Raw genomic sequence first — 18774 nt, 5'->3', positions numbered from 1 at the left:
TGGGGTAGCGAGCCGCTAACAGTGCCCGGCCGCCCTCTGTAATTGGGCAGCAGACAGACAACAGGAAAAGAGAGTTGACAGCTCTTGGCAGGGATAGAGAGAGAGAGAAAGAGAAAGAGAAAGAGAAAGAGAAAGAGAAAGAGAAAGAGAAAGAGAAAGAGAGAGAGAGAGAGAGAGAGAGAGAGAGAGAGAGAGAGAGAGAGAGAGAGAGAGAGAGAGAGAGAGAGAGAGAGAGAGAGAGAGAGAGAGAAAGAGCGCTTGGCTGTGGAGAGAGAGAGAAAGGATAGAAGTCTGGGGCTGCTGTGTCTAAACATTACTACATTACTAGTAGCTGTCAAATCCTTGCTTCCTCTATCATTGAGCATCAAGGACCTCCTCTCCTTCAATGGGTTTTGAGAGGAATTGAGGAAACAAGAATGGAGAAAGCAATAATTATTTGACGGCTAGTAACGTTTTCAGACACTGCCCGGGTTTCAGTGTTTCTCTGTGTGTTCCAGGTGGATGGGGGAGATATAGTGGAGGATATACTGTATGTAGCCTAGCACGTGAGGTGGGGTTGCTGAGAGAGCAGATAGCATCTTGTCCTGCAGCATGTCATGTCCCTGGCCGCTCCTCCCAGCTCTGACTGCTCTGCTCTGCTCCTCCCTGCCCTGCTCAGCTCAGCCCACTCTGCTGTTTGTCAGCAGACCTCCTTTTTGCTTTACTGTTTTGGTCCTCCTCCACCGCCTCCTCCACCTCCTCCTCCACTTCCTCCTCCTCCTCGAACAAAAGCCCCATGGCTTTCAGCAATTAGGCTGAAATGTCCCAACTACAAGCGTGTTACGCAAGTTAGCAGCAGTGGGGTGTAGGGATGTTTGTCGAGAAGTTTTGAAGCTCATCTCAGTGAAGTGGGGTATTGATATGTCTACTAGAAGACAACACGGCGGTGCTTTTTTGTTGTGTTAAGTTTAAAGTTTTAAAGTTTATTCGCCATGTGCACAGGATACAACAGGTGTAAAATAGTATAGTGACATTCTTACCTTGAGAGCTCTTTCCCAACAATGCAGTGATAATAATAATTTATACACCGGGTGGGTCTAATCCTGAATGCTGATTGGTTAAAACCGCATTCCAACCGGTGTCTATTCCACAAGTTACCACCGGCAAAATCTATGACGTTATTTACTCTGTTCCATCTGACTGCGCAATCCACTGTGTCATCAGCCCAGCCAGGCAAGTTATAAACTTGATCTCCACTATAAAAAGCATCTAGACATTATCTCACATTTCTTTTAGACTAACATTTAGTTTTCAACAGCGAAGATTTGTATAAACCTTGCTGTCTGTCTCTCCGACATTTGCAACATTGTTTCAGTATTCAAATTCGATCTCCAGCTGTCCCGTAGTAATGAACGTCGGGACGAGACAGACAGGCAGGCACCGTTTCTCAACCAGTTGAAATCATGAATCAGCTGGCATCATTTTTATGGATATATACAAAGAAATGTAAATTGAGTGCAGCTAGTTTGCGGTCTTTCCAGCTTCAGTTTGAAGTGATTGGGTTAGCTGTGTTGTTGGCTAGCTCCTCTGAACAACAGTGTCCTGACGAGAGAGCACATTTTCTATGCCAGGCGAAATCGCAAATCATTAGCTCATGGTTATGGACTTATCCAGATAAATGTCACTAGAAAACAGCTTAAACAAATGCAAATGCAGCTACTGTTGTTATTCTATCTGCACTGTTTGACGTGACTGTAAGTTAGCCGTAGTTGGCTAGCTAGCAAGCAAGCAAGGGATAAGAACGTTGCCAGCCAGTATGGCAATGGAACATTTCGAATGAACGACTGGGTCGCGTCCATAGATACAGAAAAAAAAGACTAAACGACTGGCAACCGAACCGATAGAACGAACGAACGAATGACCAGCCGGCTTGGGTAGCAACCCTAGATTTGTGTCGGGACTATATCTTGTGGAAGGATGAAATAGTATGAATAATAATCAAAATAACGTTTTTAATGAAAATATGCCAATCATTATTTGAATATGTTGGTAACCCGTTGTATAAAAGTGATAATGCTCTCGAAGCCGGTGTGTGGAGGATATATTGGCACGGTTTGCTGGCCCTCGACAAATATATCCTCCAAACACCGGCTTCTCGGGCATTATCACTTAAATAGATAATAATATAAAATAGAATAAAACAAGTTATAAAAATAAAAACCACACAAGAACTACAAGTTAGAAACAAAGGTGTTGTTGCCTACTCTCACCACCTGTGGTCGGCCCGTCAGGAAGTCCAGTATTCTGGTGTTCAGTCCCAGGGTCCCGAGCTTGGTGACGAGCTTGGAGGGTACTATGGTGTTGAACGCTGAGCTGTAGTCGATGAACAGTATTCTCACATAGGTATTCCTCTTGTCCAGGTGGGAGATGGCAGTGGAGATTGTAATTGAGATTGCATCGTCTGTAGATCTGTTGGGCCGGTATGCAAATTAGAGTGGGGTGTCTGGGATGATGGAGGTGATGTGTGCCATGACCAGCCTTTCAAAGCACTTCATGACTACAGATGTTAATGCTACAGGGCGGTAGTCATTGTGGCAGGTAGCCTTAGAGTTATTGGGAACAGGAATGATCGTGGTCAGTTTGAGACATGTGGGGATTATAGACTAGGACAAGAAGAGGTTGAAAATGACCGTAAAGATGCCTGCTCTGAGAACGCGCCCTGGAATACCAACCGGCCCTGCGGCCTTGTGAGTGTTGACCAGATAAAAAACTTTACTCAGGTCGGCATTGGGATGACGGGGGCCCTCGTGCACGGTTCGATGTTGTTTTTGGTTTATACTACATCTATCGACATGTCTGTATACAGTTGTCGCAGTGACATCATTAACATTCTATTGTCATCCGACATTAAACTTGTTGTTGTCGTTATGAAAAAGTATAAACACAAAAACGACAGGCTGCATGACATCAGCAGCCCGGTGGTCCAAAATAGCATAACTGGTGTATTTTAACACCAATAAACCCATCTGTTTAAAAATGAATTTAGTATATGTCAATTTAGGAAAGCAGGCAACTAAACGCAACTTTCTAAACAATGTTTTGGTTAGTTTCTAGCTTGTTAGCTAGCTGGCTAATGTTCCGTTAGCTGGCTAGCCATTTTAAATAATGACCATATCATATAGCTGACAACATCTTAACTTTAACTATTTTGTATTCATTATTACAGGAAAATAAACTCACAACTAGATCAGTATTTACAAGTTAATGGTGAGCTAATTACAGAAGTTGTAAGTGTGACGAAATAATAGCAGGGCATTCTACCGGAGAATTTTAGAACATGGACACTGTCTCGTTGGCCTAATGTTATATCCTAATTTGTCTTTGGTGCAGGTCATGTTGTTCTTCACATTACTGTCTCTGGTAAACACACACTATATCAAATAAAATCAAAGTTTATTTGTCAAATGCACAGGCTACAGAAGTTGTAAACGGTACAGAAGTTGTAAACGGGCGGCAGGTAGCTTAGTGGGTAAGAGCGTTGTGCCAGTAACTGAAAGGTCGCTGGTTCTAATCCCCGAGCCGACTAGGTGAAAAATCTGTCGATGTGCCCTTAAGCAAGGCACTTAACCCTAATTGCTCCTGTAAGTCGCTCTGGATAAGAGCGTCTGCTAAATGACTAAAATGTAAATGTAAATGTAAATGGTTACTTGCAGAGTGGAGGCTTTTGTTTAGACATGTAGCTAGCTAAACAATGAACCATTATCCCAACTCATAATGTTAATACCCTGCATTAATCTACAGATAGCTAAAGCTAACCAACTAGCTAGGTTCAATGTTAGCTAGCTAGCTAACATTAGGCTATAACTAGCAATGCAAATGGCTCTGAGATACGAATATTATTACTACACAGATCATACACGTAACGTTAGCTAGTGAGCCAGCCAGCCAGCCAGCTAACGTTAGCTAGCTAGCTAACAGTACGTTTTAACTTGCAATGAAAACAACTTTCTGACTAAATTAGAAAAATATAATATCTGAAAATGTAGCTAGCTAGACTCTCTTACCCGTATACATGGATGAACGCTTCTACATCTCTGTCACGGATGCCATGGTTGCCCTTAGTTTGAAGATGTATTCCGGAGACAGGTGTTTTATACAACAGCCTTCTGTGTTCTCTTTTCGACTCCCTCCGCATTTGCAATCAAACGACTGAATTTGCTCCATCTCTTTAGCTATCATACTATGCTTCCACTGGGCATTCCACTGATTTCAAAACTCGGTCCTCCAGAAAGTGGAGAGCCTTAGCAACACTTGTGCAGGTCTTTGTGATATCTTTCAAAAAAGCTGCTTTAGAAAGGATTACCTACACATACTAACAGCTCATGTTATAGACAGAAGCGTGCTACATGGCAGACCAATCCGAACTCATCTCTCAGCATGTCCAGTCCATCCATTATCTTAGCCAATCATGGCTAGCGGGACGGTTCCTGTCTTTTTCCGTGGCTAAACCAACTAGGCTCATAATTTAAGAATTGTATTTGTATTTACAGATGGCATACACGTTTGTTATTAAGGCACATGAAAGTTCACATGTTCCAGAAGGCATTTCTGCCAAAAAACACTTTTTTATCAAAACAATTGTTTTACGTTCAAATGCCTCTCCTGTGAAGTAGTGACGCGTGACATATGCCTAGTTTCCTGAAATGAGTCACATATTGTCCTTTTGCCTGTTTGGTGGCTCTGCGGTGGTCGCAGTGGGACTACTTGTACGCATTCGTGTCTTCAGCCGTAGCTTCGGGGTTGGCTGCGATAGCCCTGTGTGCAGTAGCTCTGCCCTTTAGCTTAGCGTGTACCTCTGTGTTAATCCAGGGCTTTTGATTGGGGAAAGCAGCGAAAATTCACTGTGGGGACAACATCGGCGATGCATTTCTTGATGAAGCCCGAGACGGACGTGGTTAGCTTGTCGATGCTATTGCCGGAGTCCCAAAACATATTCCAGTCAGCGCTAGCAAAGCAGTCCTGCAACATAGCCTACGATTCTGAGAACCATTTCTCTAAGGAGCGCGTCACAAGTACTTCCTGTTTGAGCTTCTGTTTATAAACAGGAAGCAGGAGTATAGAGACATGATCTGATTTGCCGAAGGGGGGAAGAGGGAGGGCCTTGTATGCTTGCTTGTGGGTTGAGTAACAATGGTCTAGGACTATATCGCCCCTAGTGGCGAAGGAGACGTATTGACAGAAGTTGGGCATATTGCGGTTTGTGCCATTGTCCCAACCTTAAGACAGACACCTTGAGAGGACTCAGATACATTTTGCATTTAGACATGTCCTTTGGCTGACATTTTTTATTACGATATTCATGAACTGAACTCTGAGTTCTGTCGCTCTCACTCTCTATTGTCTCTCTCATGCATAATCTCCACTCCATCCCCGTGTGGTACAGTAAGGAGAGACAAGTCCATGCTGCTGCAGCTCTGCATGTGTCTGTGTGTCTGCCGGGTGCTTGGCTGCAGGCTGCAGTGCAGTTGTGCTCCAGTCTACAGTGGCATCCAGCCTAGTCTCTTAGTACCTTAAATTACATAATATCCCCTACAGGAGCTACTAGTCTGTGTCCGTGCTGTTCTAACTAGTACTGACAAACTGTCCTTGTTCAGCACAACACAGCACTATAGCAAACAGCACAGGATATACTGCTGAGCTCTGTCCTTCACTTCTCACTTCCCCCCCTGCTCCTCCCCCTATGGACATTCCTTCGGGGACATTCTGTTGTGGTGCTCGGAGCTTAAGAATTTCACTGTACCCTGTAATTACATCTGCGACCCTGTGCATGTGACTAATAAACTCATCTAATCTAATCATCTAATCTAATGTACACAATAGTTTACATTACTAATTAGTATGTAGCAATACATTGGATATTATGCATTCTGGTGACAAGTGGTGTGCTAGTGGACATTAGTACATAGCCCTGGTCGCTCTTCCCAGCTGATGTTGTCACCTGGGTGTAGAGAATATGGCTTCTGAGAATATGGATGATATTGGATGGGAATGGCTTTGTAATGTACAATATCTAAAAGACTGGCACTAAGCTTGTCTTTGGGGCATGCTGGTGTAGAGCTTGGCTTGGATCACAGACAGCAACAGAGTTGACAGGAAGGTGTGCAGCCAGGGACAGAGAGGAGGAAATACAAACTGACAAGCAGCCAAATGTAACAGCTACACATGGGTTTGGTTGGGCATGACAGGCTCGTCACAACAACACACAGAGAGAGAGAGACAGACAGAGGTGGATAAATGGCCACACAGACAGGTAGCTGAACTGGATACTATCCCGATGTGACAGTAGTATTAGAACTAAAATGACAGGAGGAGTGGTAGGAGAACTTTGAAGAGGGGAGGTAGAGAAGGAAGAGAGTGAGAGGGGAATGTGTGCAGGGTGAGGTGAGTGAAGTGGGGAGAGGCAGGGAGGCAATGAGGGCGGCAGGAGGGGAGAGCCCAACCATCAACAGTGCTGAGGGGTCAAGCTATGCGGCGGGAGATGAAAGGCTGATCGTCTGTGGCAGTGCCAGGAGGTCTGGGGGAAACGAGGTTAGGGGGTCAAGCCACGCCGTTCCAGAAGCCCCTTTTGACACGGCAGCGAGATGACCCGTAACAGGTTCTGGGGGGCTAGCTATGTAAGCAGGAAGTGCTCTCTCTCTCTCCCTTTATTCTTTCCCGGGGGGTGTTGGATGTTGGACGCGGTCCCTGGCATGGCTGCCGTTTTCATGCGAGCCGAGGCCTAGCTAAGAAGCAAGCAAGCGTGGAGGCGTACTGTAACAAACAACTTCCTAACAACATAATGCCGTTCACTCCCTCGCAGCTTTGGTGTCACGTTTCAGCTGAAACTCTGGGTTTCAGCAGTTTCACCCCAAGCTGTAAAAGGGTTGTTATTCCATCCTGGGCCTTGTTGTTGTGCAGATTATCCACCTTTTGGAACCGATTTACAGTAGATTTACAGTAGTTGGGACGTTGCCCGAGTCCAGCGCATGGCCTTATTGTAGCCTGTAAACCAGGTTGTGTGGTTAGTACAGAAGGTTCATTCCATTGCTTCATTCCAATGAGCAAATGATATATGACTGTCTGTTTATCATCTCTGACAGTTTAGCAAAATAATGCAATGGATGAGCACAATAACACTGATGCTAATATATTGTCTCTCTCTGACTTTGAGTGGTTGTAAGGGCTTCAACATGCCTGGTTTCATTAGGTCATGGTCACAGTGTACCTCGTGTGGTAAAGTGATTGCACAATGACTATCTGACGTGTTTCTCCCAGTGGTGACGTCCTGTTTTGGTGAATGTATTTTTCTTGTTAATGTCTCAAATCAAGGAAATGGTACATACACACAGTGACTCATACATACTGCATATACGTACATAAATACAGTAATTTATAGGACATATTCCTCTATAGATAATGGGCCCGCTGTACGTGTTCCTCTAACATGAAAGACATGCTCTGGGGCAGAATTGAATGAAGGACACACATGCACATTGACCCTTGTTTCTCTGAATGCCTTGATGTCTGTGAAGTACTATAGGAAGTTACTGTGTTTACTGTGTCAAAAAAACAACAACACTATCTTAGATATGCCTCCATTAAATATCTCATGATTCATCGTCTAACGATTAAATGGAGCTTTAAGACCTGACACAGCTCTCGTTTTCTGCCCAGACTCCCGCCTACCCCCTCCAAACCAGCCCAAATATACATATATGGTCGTGCCCTAGGAGAACGGAACACACTGCTTCCTGGGAGATAATATTTGTGGCGCTCTTAATCCTCTGGTTGTGGGAGGCACAGGGATTATATTTGTGTCTAAATTTGGCCTCCATGGCGCCCCTGTCCTCAGCTACAGTACAAGTTGATAATCTATGTTTAAAGGGAGGTGGTCTAGGCTGGGTCTAGTGCTCCGCCGTGCCTGTGTCTGTGTCAGCCAGCCAATCCAGGATCACACAGAAAACAGACCAGGGGGACTGGACATTACAGTATAATTCCTATGACATAACCTCTATTTTCTTTCTCTCTGCATTATTGGGAAGGGCCCGTAAGTAAGCATTTCACTGTTAGTCTACACCTAACGAATAGACATTTATTTTATTTTAAACAGACAAAAAAGAGAGAATATTCTGTTGCTATCACTTGGTAAACAACACTACAGTGGTGGAGCTTCCATTTGGGGCGGCAGGTAGCCTAGCAGTTAGAGAGGCGAGCCAGCAATGGGAGGGTTGCCAGTTAAAATCCCGGGTCCAACAGGAAATATCTGTTGGGAAGTGAGCTGGCAACCGGATGGTTGCTGGTATCAAATCCTAGATGCCATTGCCTGCTGTTGTACCCTTGAGCAAGGCACTTAACCCCCCACAACAAGAGCTCCCAGTGTGGCAGCCCCCCACAACTCTCCAAAACCTGTGTGTGTGTCTTTCGGAGGGGTTGGGCTAAAAGTGGAAGTAAAATTTCAGTTGGACCTTGTTTGCAATTGACCAATAAAGTGATCTTAATTTCAGATCAAGGCACTCTTGAATTATGAAAAAAAATGTAATAATGAGAATGCAGCCTTTAAATTATTCCCCAGAATGGGGATCCACATCTACACCAAGGGCAGTTATAAGGCAGCATCCCCCATTCCCCATCCCCCCTTCCCATTCCTCCCCCTCTCCTCTCCTCTAATGCTTGATGGCTCTCCTCCTAATCACAATCTGTGGTCATGACAACAGCTCTCTGGGAACAGAAAGGCAAGGATGCTAAGACTCCAGCTAAGAGAGACCACAGTCACTGGATTCTTAGGTGTAAGCAATGGGAGTATGGGCCTACTGGGAGTAGCTCCAGCAATGGGAGTATGGGCCTACTGGGAGTAGCTCCAGCAATGGGAGTATGGGCCTACTGGGAGTAGCTCCAGCAATGGGAGTATGGGCCTACTGGGAGTAGCTCCAGCAATGGGAGTATGGGCCTACTGGGAGTAGCACCAGCAATGGGAGTATGGGCCTACTGGGAGTAGCTCCAGCAATGGGAGTATGGGCCTGGGAGTAGCTCCAGCAATGGGAGTATGGGCCTGGGAGTAGCTCCAGCAATGGGAGTATGGGCCTACTGGGAGTAGCTCCAGCAATGGGAGTATGGGCCTACTGGGAGTAGCTCCAGCAATGGGAGTATGGGCCTACTGGGAGTAGCTCCAGCTTGCCCTCTGATAGGCTTATACCTATCCAATCCTTTCAGATGAACAGATTGGGGGTTGAGACTAAGGATTGTTCTGTCTAGGTTGACTCTAGATGGAACCATCCCCTCCTCCCCCAATGCTTATTTTATAACCTCGTAACACCTTTCTCTGTCTCTCTCTATGCCCCTGTTCCTTCAGCTCTATTTCCAGCTCATAGACACCTCTTATCTTGTCCCCATTCATCTTCCTGCAGGCAGGGCTGCTAGTGGCATAGAGCTGGGCTGTACCCTGTGATACTCATGTGAGCGTATTTGTCTCTGAAGCTGCTCTTTTCTTCCTCTCTCTCTCTCTCTCTCTCTCTCTCTCTCTCTCTCTCTCTCTCTCTCTCTCTCTCTCTCTCTCTCTCTCTCTCTCTCTCTCTCTCTCTCTCTCTCTCTCTCTCTCTCTCTCTCTCTCTCTCTCTCTCTCTCTCTCTCTCTCTCTCTCTCTCTCTCTCTCTCTCTCTCTCTCTCTCTCTCTCTCTCTCTCTCTCTCTCTCTCTCTCTCTCTCTCTCTCTCTCTCTTCCCTGCCGTCTTTATCTCCATCCCGTGATGAAAGAAAAGAACACAGACAAATATATCAAAATATATAATTACCCAATGTTAGTCACCCCCCCACCCCCACTCCCTTTTTAGATACATATAATAGTAGTTGTGAGGACAAACTTTGATCAGTTCATTGACAGCCTGTCTCTTAACGGGCTGTCTATTGAGTACTCCTTTAAATGGCACAGCATGTTCTCCGGAAACCCTTCAAGCATTCTCAGCCAACCTTCAGACTTGGATAAGGAACGGAGGGCCACAACGTCCCTGAGAACAACTCCCAGTGTCACCAGAAGCTCAAGAGATTAGTCAATCATGTCATGTCAAGCCAACCTGACCAGTCCCACCATGGCCTAATGCTGAAATCGAGCTGTTGCTGCCTCTCCTCTCTCTTTGTCTCCAGATTGAATATAGAAAAGTGAAACTAGATGAGCTCATCTTCATCCACACTGTCGTAGTGTTGTGTATGTGTCCTGTCCCGACCACCCAGGGGAAACACAGATAATACACAGCCCTATCAGTTACCTTTTTCTCAGGGAAGATTACCTGCCTCCACAAACTCTCTCTCTGTGTTGAGTGAGGAAAGCCTCTGTTCTCCAACACCATTGGGACATAAATGTATTTTTCATTAGCATAGATTGCTAACACTCAGCACAGTCACATAGCCAGAAGTAATTTTATTTTTCAATAGCTTAGATAGCTACTTGTCTTTAGCACTCATCACAGCACAGTCAGTCAAGTAGTCAGCCCACTGGAATGGTAATGGGACTGATGTAGTGGTAACAAATATGATAAGGTAGTGGCGGCTATTGTTACTGTAGAAATTAAGAAAGTCTTCTCATTAAAATTGTATTTTGACAGGGAGTCATGCTGAGACCAAGGTCTCTTTTACAGATGAGCCTTGTAATTACAAAAGAATATACACATCAATACACTACAAAAAGCAAAGCAGAGACACAAAACACAATCATAGAAAACAAACACATTGTTCTGTAAAAAGGTCCTCAATCAGCTGTCTGAATTGCCTTAGAGGCACCAAATCATACAATTTTAGAGAGTTTGGGAGATTATTCCACAAGTAAGGTGCAAAACAACTAAAAGCAGATTTACCTAGCCTCGTACAAACCATCCTGATCTCGCAAGCTTACATTCTGTATGAACCGTTGATCCTCTTTCTTGTTCTTTTTAAGGTGGATTATCACGTGAGTGTGACGCAACAGACGTCATCAGAGCGCGCAACAGAACAGTGTACTGTCCACACTCGGTTTGGTGTTTTTATGAAATAGTTTTCATTAAATAGCTTTTAATAATAGCTAAAGTTTGTATTGGTACTGATTCCGCGACGCGGTCAGTCTTTACGGCTGGAACCATCATTGTGGGCTGCTCGATGGTGAGAGATTTTGGCCTGCTTACGGTCTGTGAACCGACCAAGGTCCAAAGTCACCAAGGAGCCCGTGTCCATGAAATCAACTCTCTCCTGCCTACAGTTCTGGCCAACTACGTCAATATTGACACTATCGTCACTCACGTAGGTTTTAACGACCTCTGTTTTAGGCGGCCTGAGGAACTGAGGGAGGCCTACAAATGTTTTTTAAACACCCTCCCTAGCACAGGGAAGAGAATAATCATCTCTGGCCCCCTCCCGTGCTACCGAAGGTGTTCAGAACATTTCAGCCGACTCTAGTACCTAAACTAGTACCTGAAGAAACTTTGCAATGACAGGAATGTCTCTTTTTGTGTCAACTTTGATTTGCTGTGTAAGCAACCAGCACTTTTTAAAAGAGACGGGATTCACCCTAACCGCAGGGGTTCCAGGATTATTTCCAGTAACATCGCAGAATGTTTTAGAGACTGACAGACAGGGTCTGGTAGTGCTCCAGTTCACCCTGTCAGAATAAGCAACAGAGGACTTGGAAACCATATCAACTCCTGTAGAAATGGCACTATGGTTATTAAGAGTAACCTCATTTATGTTCCTTTAACTCCGCCTTCTAGTGAGTTTATACAAACGGCCATCTCCTACCATTCTGATAGATTGGAGACTGTCAGAAAACGTTGTTGTAACATTAATAATCTGGTTGTTATTCCATTGGTTACCTCTAGGCAGATGCCCTACCTCTAAGCAGATGCCCCAGGGGCAGAGTGGCCCACACTCATTGAATATGGCACTTTTAAATGTTAGAGCAATCGATAGTAAAACCTTTCTTGTGAATGACCTCATTACTGAGTGCAAGGTTGATTGCATGTTTCTCACTGAAACATGGCTGTCTTCAGACTGTAGTGCTTCTCTTATTGAAGCCTCCCCCCGGACTACAGCTTTTCATAGTCTTTCAGAAAAGGGGAAAAGGGTGGGGGGACAGCCTCTATTGTTACTAATGCTCTCAGCTGTAAGGACATTTCATTTGGCAACTTTGGGTCTTCTGAGCATCATGCTATACTGTTTAAATGTCAGCCACCAGTGCTGGCCATAACCCTGTATAGGCCACCAAAGCACTGCCCCACTTTCTTTACTGATTTCTGAACTATTGTCTATTGTCCTTGAGAACTATGATAACATCATTGTGTTGGGTGATTTTAATATTCATGTTGACAAAGAGACTGACTCCAAGGCCATTGATGAATCTTTTGAGCTCTATGGACTTTATCCAACATGTTACTGGGCCCACCCATAACCGCGGCCATACTCTGGACCTGGTTATTACCAAGGGGCTTTCTATTGACATATCCTCTATTGTTGATGTTGCTTTATCTGGTCACCACTGTGGATTTTTTACTACCTTGTTGCCCATAGCACAGGGTAACACTGAACGCATTATTAAGAAACGCTATCTTCCTCTGAAGTTGCAATAGATTTGATTGAGTGTATGAACAATACTCCATCACCTATTCTGCCTTCCTCTTGTGATGATTTGGTGGTCCCCTGTAGCTCAGTTGGTAGAGCATGGCGCTTGCAACACCAGGGTTGTGGGTTCGTTTCCCACGGGGGGCCAGTATGAAAATGTATGCACTAACTGTAAGTCGCTTTGGATAAGAGCGTCTGCTAAATGACTAAAATGTAAATGTAATGATTTAATTGATAACTTTAATAGCAAATTAAGGGCAACCATTGATGCCATAGTAAAGTTGAAAAAGGCCAGATCCAAAGGGAGAGCCCCTTGGATGAGTGAGGAACTAATACATAAAAGGGAAATTGCAGAAAGGCAGAGCGGAAGTGGAGAAAGTCAAAGTTGCAGGTCCATTATGATATTCTGAGAGAGCAACTTGGCATATACAACAAGGCAATTAGAAATGCCAGACAGGCACATTTTTCTAACTTGATCACTAATAATCAGAATAATTCAAGAGTGCTCTTCTCGACCATTGATGGCATGATAAATCCTACCCCTGCAAACCTAAGTTAACTTTTCTCCACATCTAAATGTTTGTGGCCTATTTCAGAGATAAGATAACAAACATTAGGCTGGGTATCAGTCTAGCAAGACCTGATGAGAAGTTTGATGATATGTGCTCTAGCCTACCATGCAAAGGCACTATGGATTTAGTTTCCCTGGTTGACACAGACATGCTCAGGAAAGTGATATCACAACTTAAGCCTTCTACCTGCCTTCTCAATTTTATCCCCACCAGCTTCTTCAAAACAGTTTTTAATTGCATATCTGAAGAGGTGCAAGCAATTGTTAATCACTCAGCCACTTTCCACACTGCACTAAAAACTGCTATGATGAAACCCCTTCTGTAGAAAAGTAACCTACATTCTTCAGCTCTTAGCAATTGTCGGTCAATCTCCAACCTTCCATTCTTAAGCAAACTTCTGGAGAAATTGGTTTTCAAACAGCAAAATTATTTTTTAAGTGCCAACTGTATTTTTGAAAAATTATAATGTGATTTTCGGGCCCACAACAGCACAGATACAGCCTTAGTTAATGATCTTAGAGCCAATTGCCGATTTTGCAGGTTTTCCTACTTACAAAGCATGTAGAGGTCTGTAATTTTTATCATAGGTATCATAGTTATCAAAAATCCAGAAAATCACATTGTATGATTTTTAAGTAATTAATTTGCATTTTATTGCATGACATAAGTATTTGATACATCAGAAAAGCAGAACTTAATATTTGGTACAGAAACCTTTGTTTGCAATTACAGAGATCATACGTTTCCTGTAGGTCTTGACCAGGTTTGCACACACTGCAGCAGGGATTTTGGCCCACTCCTCCATACAGACCTTCTCCAGATCCTTCAGGTTTCGGGGGCTGTCGCTGGGCAATACGGACTTTCAGCTCCCTCCAAAGATTTTCTATTGGGTTCAGGTCTGGAGACTGGCTAGGCCACTCCAGGACCTTGAGATGCTTCTTACGGAGCCACTCCTTAGTTGCCCTGGCTGTGTGTTTTGGGTCGTTGTCATGCTGGAAGACCCAGCCACGACCCATCTTCAATGCTCTTACTGAGGGAAGGAGGTTGTTGGCCAAGATCTCGCGATACATGGCCCCATCCATCCTCCCCTCAATACGGTGCAGTCGTCCTGTCCCCTTTGCAGAAAAGCATCCCCAAAGAATGATGTTTCCACCTCCATGCTTCACGGTTGGGATGGTGTTCTTGGGGTTATACTCATCCTTCTTCTTCCTCCAAACACGGCGAGTGGAGTTTAGACCAAAAAGCTCTATTTATGTCTCATCAGACCACATGACCTTCTCCCATTCCTCCTCTGGATCATCCAGATGGTCATTGGCAAACTTCAGATGGGCCTGGACATGCGCTGGCTTGAGCAGGGGGACCTTGCGTGTGCTGCAGGATTTTAATCCATGACGGCGTAGTGTGTTACTAATGGTTTTCTTTGAGACTGTGGTCCCAGCTCTCTTCAGGTCATTGACCAGGTCCTGCCGTGTAGTTCTGGGCTGATCCCTCACCTTCCTCTTGACCATTGATGCCCCACGAGGTGAGATCTTGCATGAAGCCCCAGACCGAGGGTGATTGACCGTCATCTTGAACTTCTTCCATTTTCTAATAATTGCGCCAACAGTTGTTGCCTTCTCACCAAGCTGCTTGCCTATTGTCCTGTAGCCCATCCCAGCCTTGTGCAGGTCTACAATTTTAACCCTGATGTCCTTACACAGCTCTCTGGTCTTGGCCATTGTGGAGAGGTTGGAGTCTGTTTGATTGAGTGTGTGGACAGGTGTCTTTTATACAGGTAACGAGTTCAAACAGGTGCAGTTAATACAGGTAATGAGTGGAGAACAGGAGGGCTTCTTAAAGAAAAACTAACAGGTCTGTGAGAGCCGGAATTCTTACTGGTTGGTAGGTGATCAAATACTTATGTCATGCAATAAAATGCAAATTAATTATTTAAAAATCATACAATGTGATTTTCTGGATTTTTGTTTTAGATTCAGTCTCTCACAGTTGAAGTGTACCTATGATAAAAATTACAGACCTCTACATGCTTTGTAAGTAGGAAAACCTGCAAAACCATAACTTGCTACATTTGCACACACTGTATATATATTTTCTGTTGTATTTTTTGACTTTATGTTTTTTTTACCCCATATGTAACTCTGTGTTGTTGTTTTTATCGCACTGCTTTGCTTTATCTTGGCCAGGTTGCAGTTGTAAATGAGAACTTGTTCTCAACTGGCTTACCTGGTTAAATAAAGGTGAAATAAAATGAAATAAAAATAAATAAATAAAAGTATCAAATACTTGTTCTCCCCACTGTAGATGCCAAACAGCTCTCTGTTTTTGTACTCTTGGATTTAAGTGCTGTGTTCGAGACTTTTGATCATGATGTTCTTCTGGACAGACTGGGGAGATGGGTTGGCGTCTCCGGTCCAGTTCTAAATTGGTTTAGGACCTATTTAACCGGTTGTGAGTTTTTTGTCACCCTTGGTGAACATAACTCAGAGATTATATATCACATGTGCTGTTCCACAAGGTTTGATTTTGGGTCCGGTACTGTTCAGTTTTATACACTACATGACCAAAAGTATGTGGACACCTGCTCGTCGAACATCTCATTCCAAAATCATGGGCATTAATATGGAGTTGGTTCCCTCTTTTCTGCTATAACAGCCTCCACTCATCTGGGAAGGCTTTCCACTAGATGTTGGAACGTTGCTGCAGGGACTTGCTTCCATTCAGCCACAAGAGCATTAGTGAGGTTGAGTAACTGATGTTGGGCAATTAGGCCTGGCTCGCAGTCGGTGTTCCAATTCATCCCAAAGGTGTTCGATGGGGTTGAGGTCAGGGCTCTGTGTAGGCCAGTCAAGTTCTTCCTCACCGATCTCAACAAAACATTTCTGAATGGACCTCTCTTTGTGCGCAGGGGCATTGTCATGCTGAAACAGGAAAGGGCCTTCCCCAAACTGTTGCCACAAAGTTGGAAGCACAGAATTGTCTAGAATCCTAAGACGGTACCACGTTGAAAGTCACTGAGTTCTTCAGTAAGGCCATTCTACTGCCAATGTTGGCCTATGGAGATTGCATGGCTGTGTGCTCAATCTGTCAGCAACAGGTGTGGCTGAAATAGCTGAATCCACTAATTTGAAGGGGTTTCCACATACTTTTGTATATATAGTGTATGTTACCCCTTTGCAGGGTTATCAGAAAGCACAGCATTGATTTTCACTGCTACGCAGACGATACACAACTTTACATTTCTGTGTCACCATAGGATTATTAGACTATTAGTGATTTAAATACTTGGATGGCTCACAACTTCCTCCAGCTAAATCAAGACAAGACCGAGGTACTTATTGTTGGAGCCAAAGCACAGAGAGAGAATCTGGCCGCACAGATAAAACACCAGGTAAAAAACCTAGGTGTTATTTTAGATTGTGAACTTAATTTCGAATCACACATTAGAATGTGACCAAAATAGCTTTTTACCACCTGAGGAACATTGCCAAGGTGCGGCTGTTTCTGTCTCAGGCTGATACAGAGAGACTCATCCATGCTTTAATTACAAGCAGGCTTGACTACTGTAATGCTCTCCTGTCTGGTCTACCCAAGAAAGCCATTGGTCAACTGCAAAACATACAGAATGCTGCAGCACAGGTACTAACCAAGGCAAACGGAGACCACACATTACACCGGTTTTAAGGTCTCTGCACTGGCTGCCTGTGAGTTTTAGAATACATTTTAAGATTATTCTATTGGTTTTTAAATCAATCTTCGATTGTGCACCCCAATACGTCAGACATGCTTTTACCCAGTAGGTCCCTCAGGTCCTCTGGCACTGGCCTTTTAACCATCTCAAAGTCTAGGACCAAGAGGCATGGAGAGGCAGCCTTTAGTTACTATGCCCCCAGCCTCTGGAATAGCCTGCCAGAGAACCTGAGATCTTAAAACACACCTTTTTAGCTTTGCTTTTCCTTAGATTGCTTTCTAGTCGTTCAGTTTTTATTGTTATTCTTTAGTTTTTTATCCTCTTGTGTAGTTTATTTTCATTTTTATCTGGGAAGCTCATTGTGTGGCATTCCATGTCTGAAATGTGCTGTATAAATAAAGCTTGATTTTATTTGGTGATGAACCTAACTCAGTGGAGATCGAAGGGATCTCCAACATTAGAAATCCCTGAGTTCGGGTCTGGTAGCTCGTACGTCTGTAGGTTAACAATTAAGTAAGGTACGGGGGAAGTTTGTTCAAGAGGGCTTTATAAACAAAAAGAGTGCAATGCATCGATCTACGAGACTTCAAAGAGGACCAGCCTACTTTCTGATACAGAATGCAGTGATGTGTACTGAACCTGTCGCCTGTAATAAAGCTTAGTGCACTATGATAAACTGCATCCAAGAGCTTCAATACAGTGGCAGCTGCATTCATATATTATAGACGATATCGCCATAACCTATAACCGGTATGAATGTTGACTGAATTATTTGTGATAATTATTTAGGTCGGAGGGTTCACCACCACTTTGTGGAGTGTGAGCTAATGGGCCGACTTCCAAACCCTGGGGATTGCACCGAAATAACCGTGAGGTAAAAAATATGTGTCAATGATTCCGCAATCAGGGGAGCAAAAGAAAGGATCAAGTAAATCTGAGTTTTTTTTACAGCAATCTTAAGCAAGGCTTCTAGCACATCACAGGTAGAAAGTTGTTGAAATGGAAACAAAGATTCACTAGAAGTTTGCGGATCTTCCTTCGTGCCAACTAGAGGCTGGGACAGAGAAGAGCAGTCGACTAACTGACTATGGTCAAATAATCCACAATTTCTTTCAAATAATAAGCCTGCCAAGATAAAATGCTGATTAAAAGCATCAATTTTTTCATGTTTCTCAGAAATGGTACCATTGAATTGAATGGATCAGTGGCAATCAGTCTTGAGTCAGAGCCACCTCCGTACCGATGGTAACGGCCGATGCCATTCAGTAAGAGTGGTGCAGCGTGGGTATTGGAGTGCAGGAAGCAATCATGACTTTCAGAATATCCTATAATTTCTCCACTTTATACCCAGTTGTATAACTTCAGGGTGGAAAAAAAGGATAGGAAATAATTTAGCTTTTCATTCAACAGTTCTATCTGCTCACTTATTCAATGTTGGCTGTAAGGTACTGAGCACTGTGCTGAGTTCAATGTCTCAGCCAAGATACAGTATGTTAAGAGGTACTTAGTACTGATCCAAGATGAGTATTAAGGAATAATCAGGAAATGACCTGGAGTGTACTGGCTTGCAAGTACAGAATGTTTTCTATCGAAGTAACTGGAGCTAACCATTTCTCTCTCTCTGTCTCTGTGTGTCTCTCTCTCTACCTCTCTCTCTATATATCTCTCTATCCTTCTCTCTCTGTGTGTTTGTGTGTGCACGTGTGCGTCTTGCAGCATCCTGTTTGCGGACATCGAGGGGTTTACCAGTCTGGCGTCCCAGTGTACTGCCCAGGAGCTGGTGATGACACTCAATGAACTGTTCGCCCGCTTCGACAAGCTGGCTGCGGTGAGAACACACACACACACACACACACACACACACACACACACACACACACACACACACACACACACACACACACACACACACACACACACA

The 18774-nt window shown here is 44.0% G+C and overlaps 1 protein-coding gene across 1 annotated transcript in view; it reads left to right on the top strand.

Moving 5' to 3' along the window:
- Nucleotides 1-18774, top strand: part of LOC121537021 (adenylate cyclase type 5-like) — a 134669-nt gene that overhangs the window by 77185 nt on the left and 38710 nt on the right. Inside the window, exon 4 of the mRNA XM_041844752.2 lies at nucleotides 18570-18681. Coding sequence (XP_041700686.2) covers nucleotides 18570-18681 — 112 coding nt within the window. The remainder of the gene's footprint in view (nucleotides 1-18569; nucleotides 18682-18774) is intronic.

The sequence above is a fragment of the Coregonus clupeaformis genome, chromosome 23 (assembly GCF_020615455.1).
Source record: "Coregonus clupeaformis isolate EN_2021a chromosome 23, ASM2061545v1, whole genome shotgun sequence".
In the NCBI taxonomy this organism is placed as follows: Eukaryota; Metazoa; Chordata; class Actinopteri; order Salmoniformes; family Salmonidae; genus Coregonus; species Coregonus clupeaformis.
This window is presented reverse-complemented; position numbering and strand designations above follow the sequence as displayed.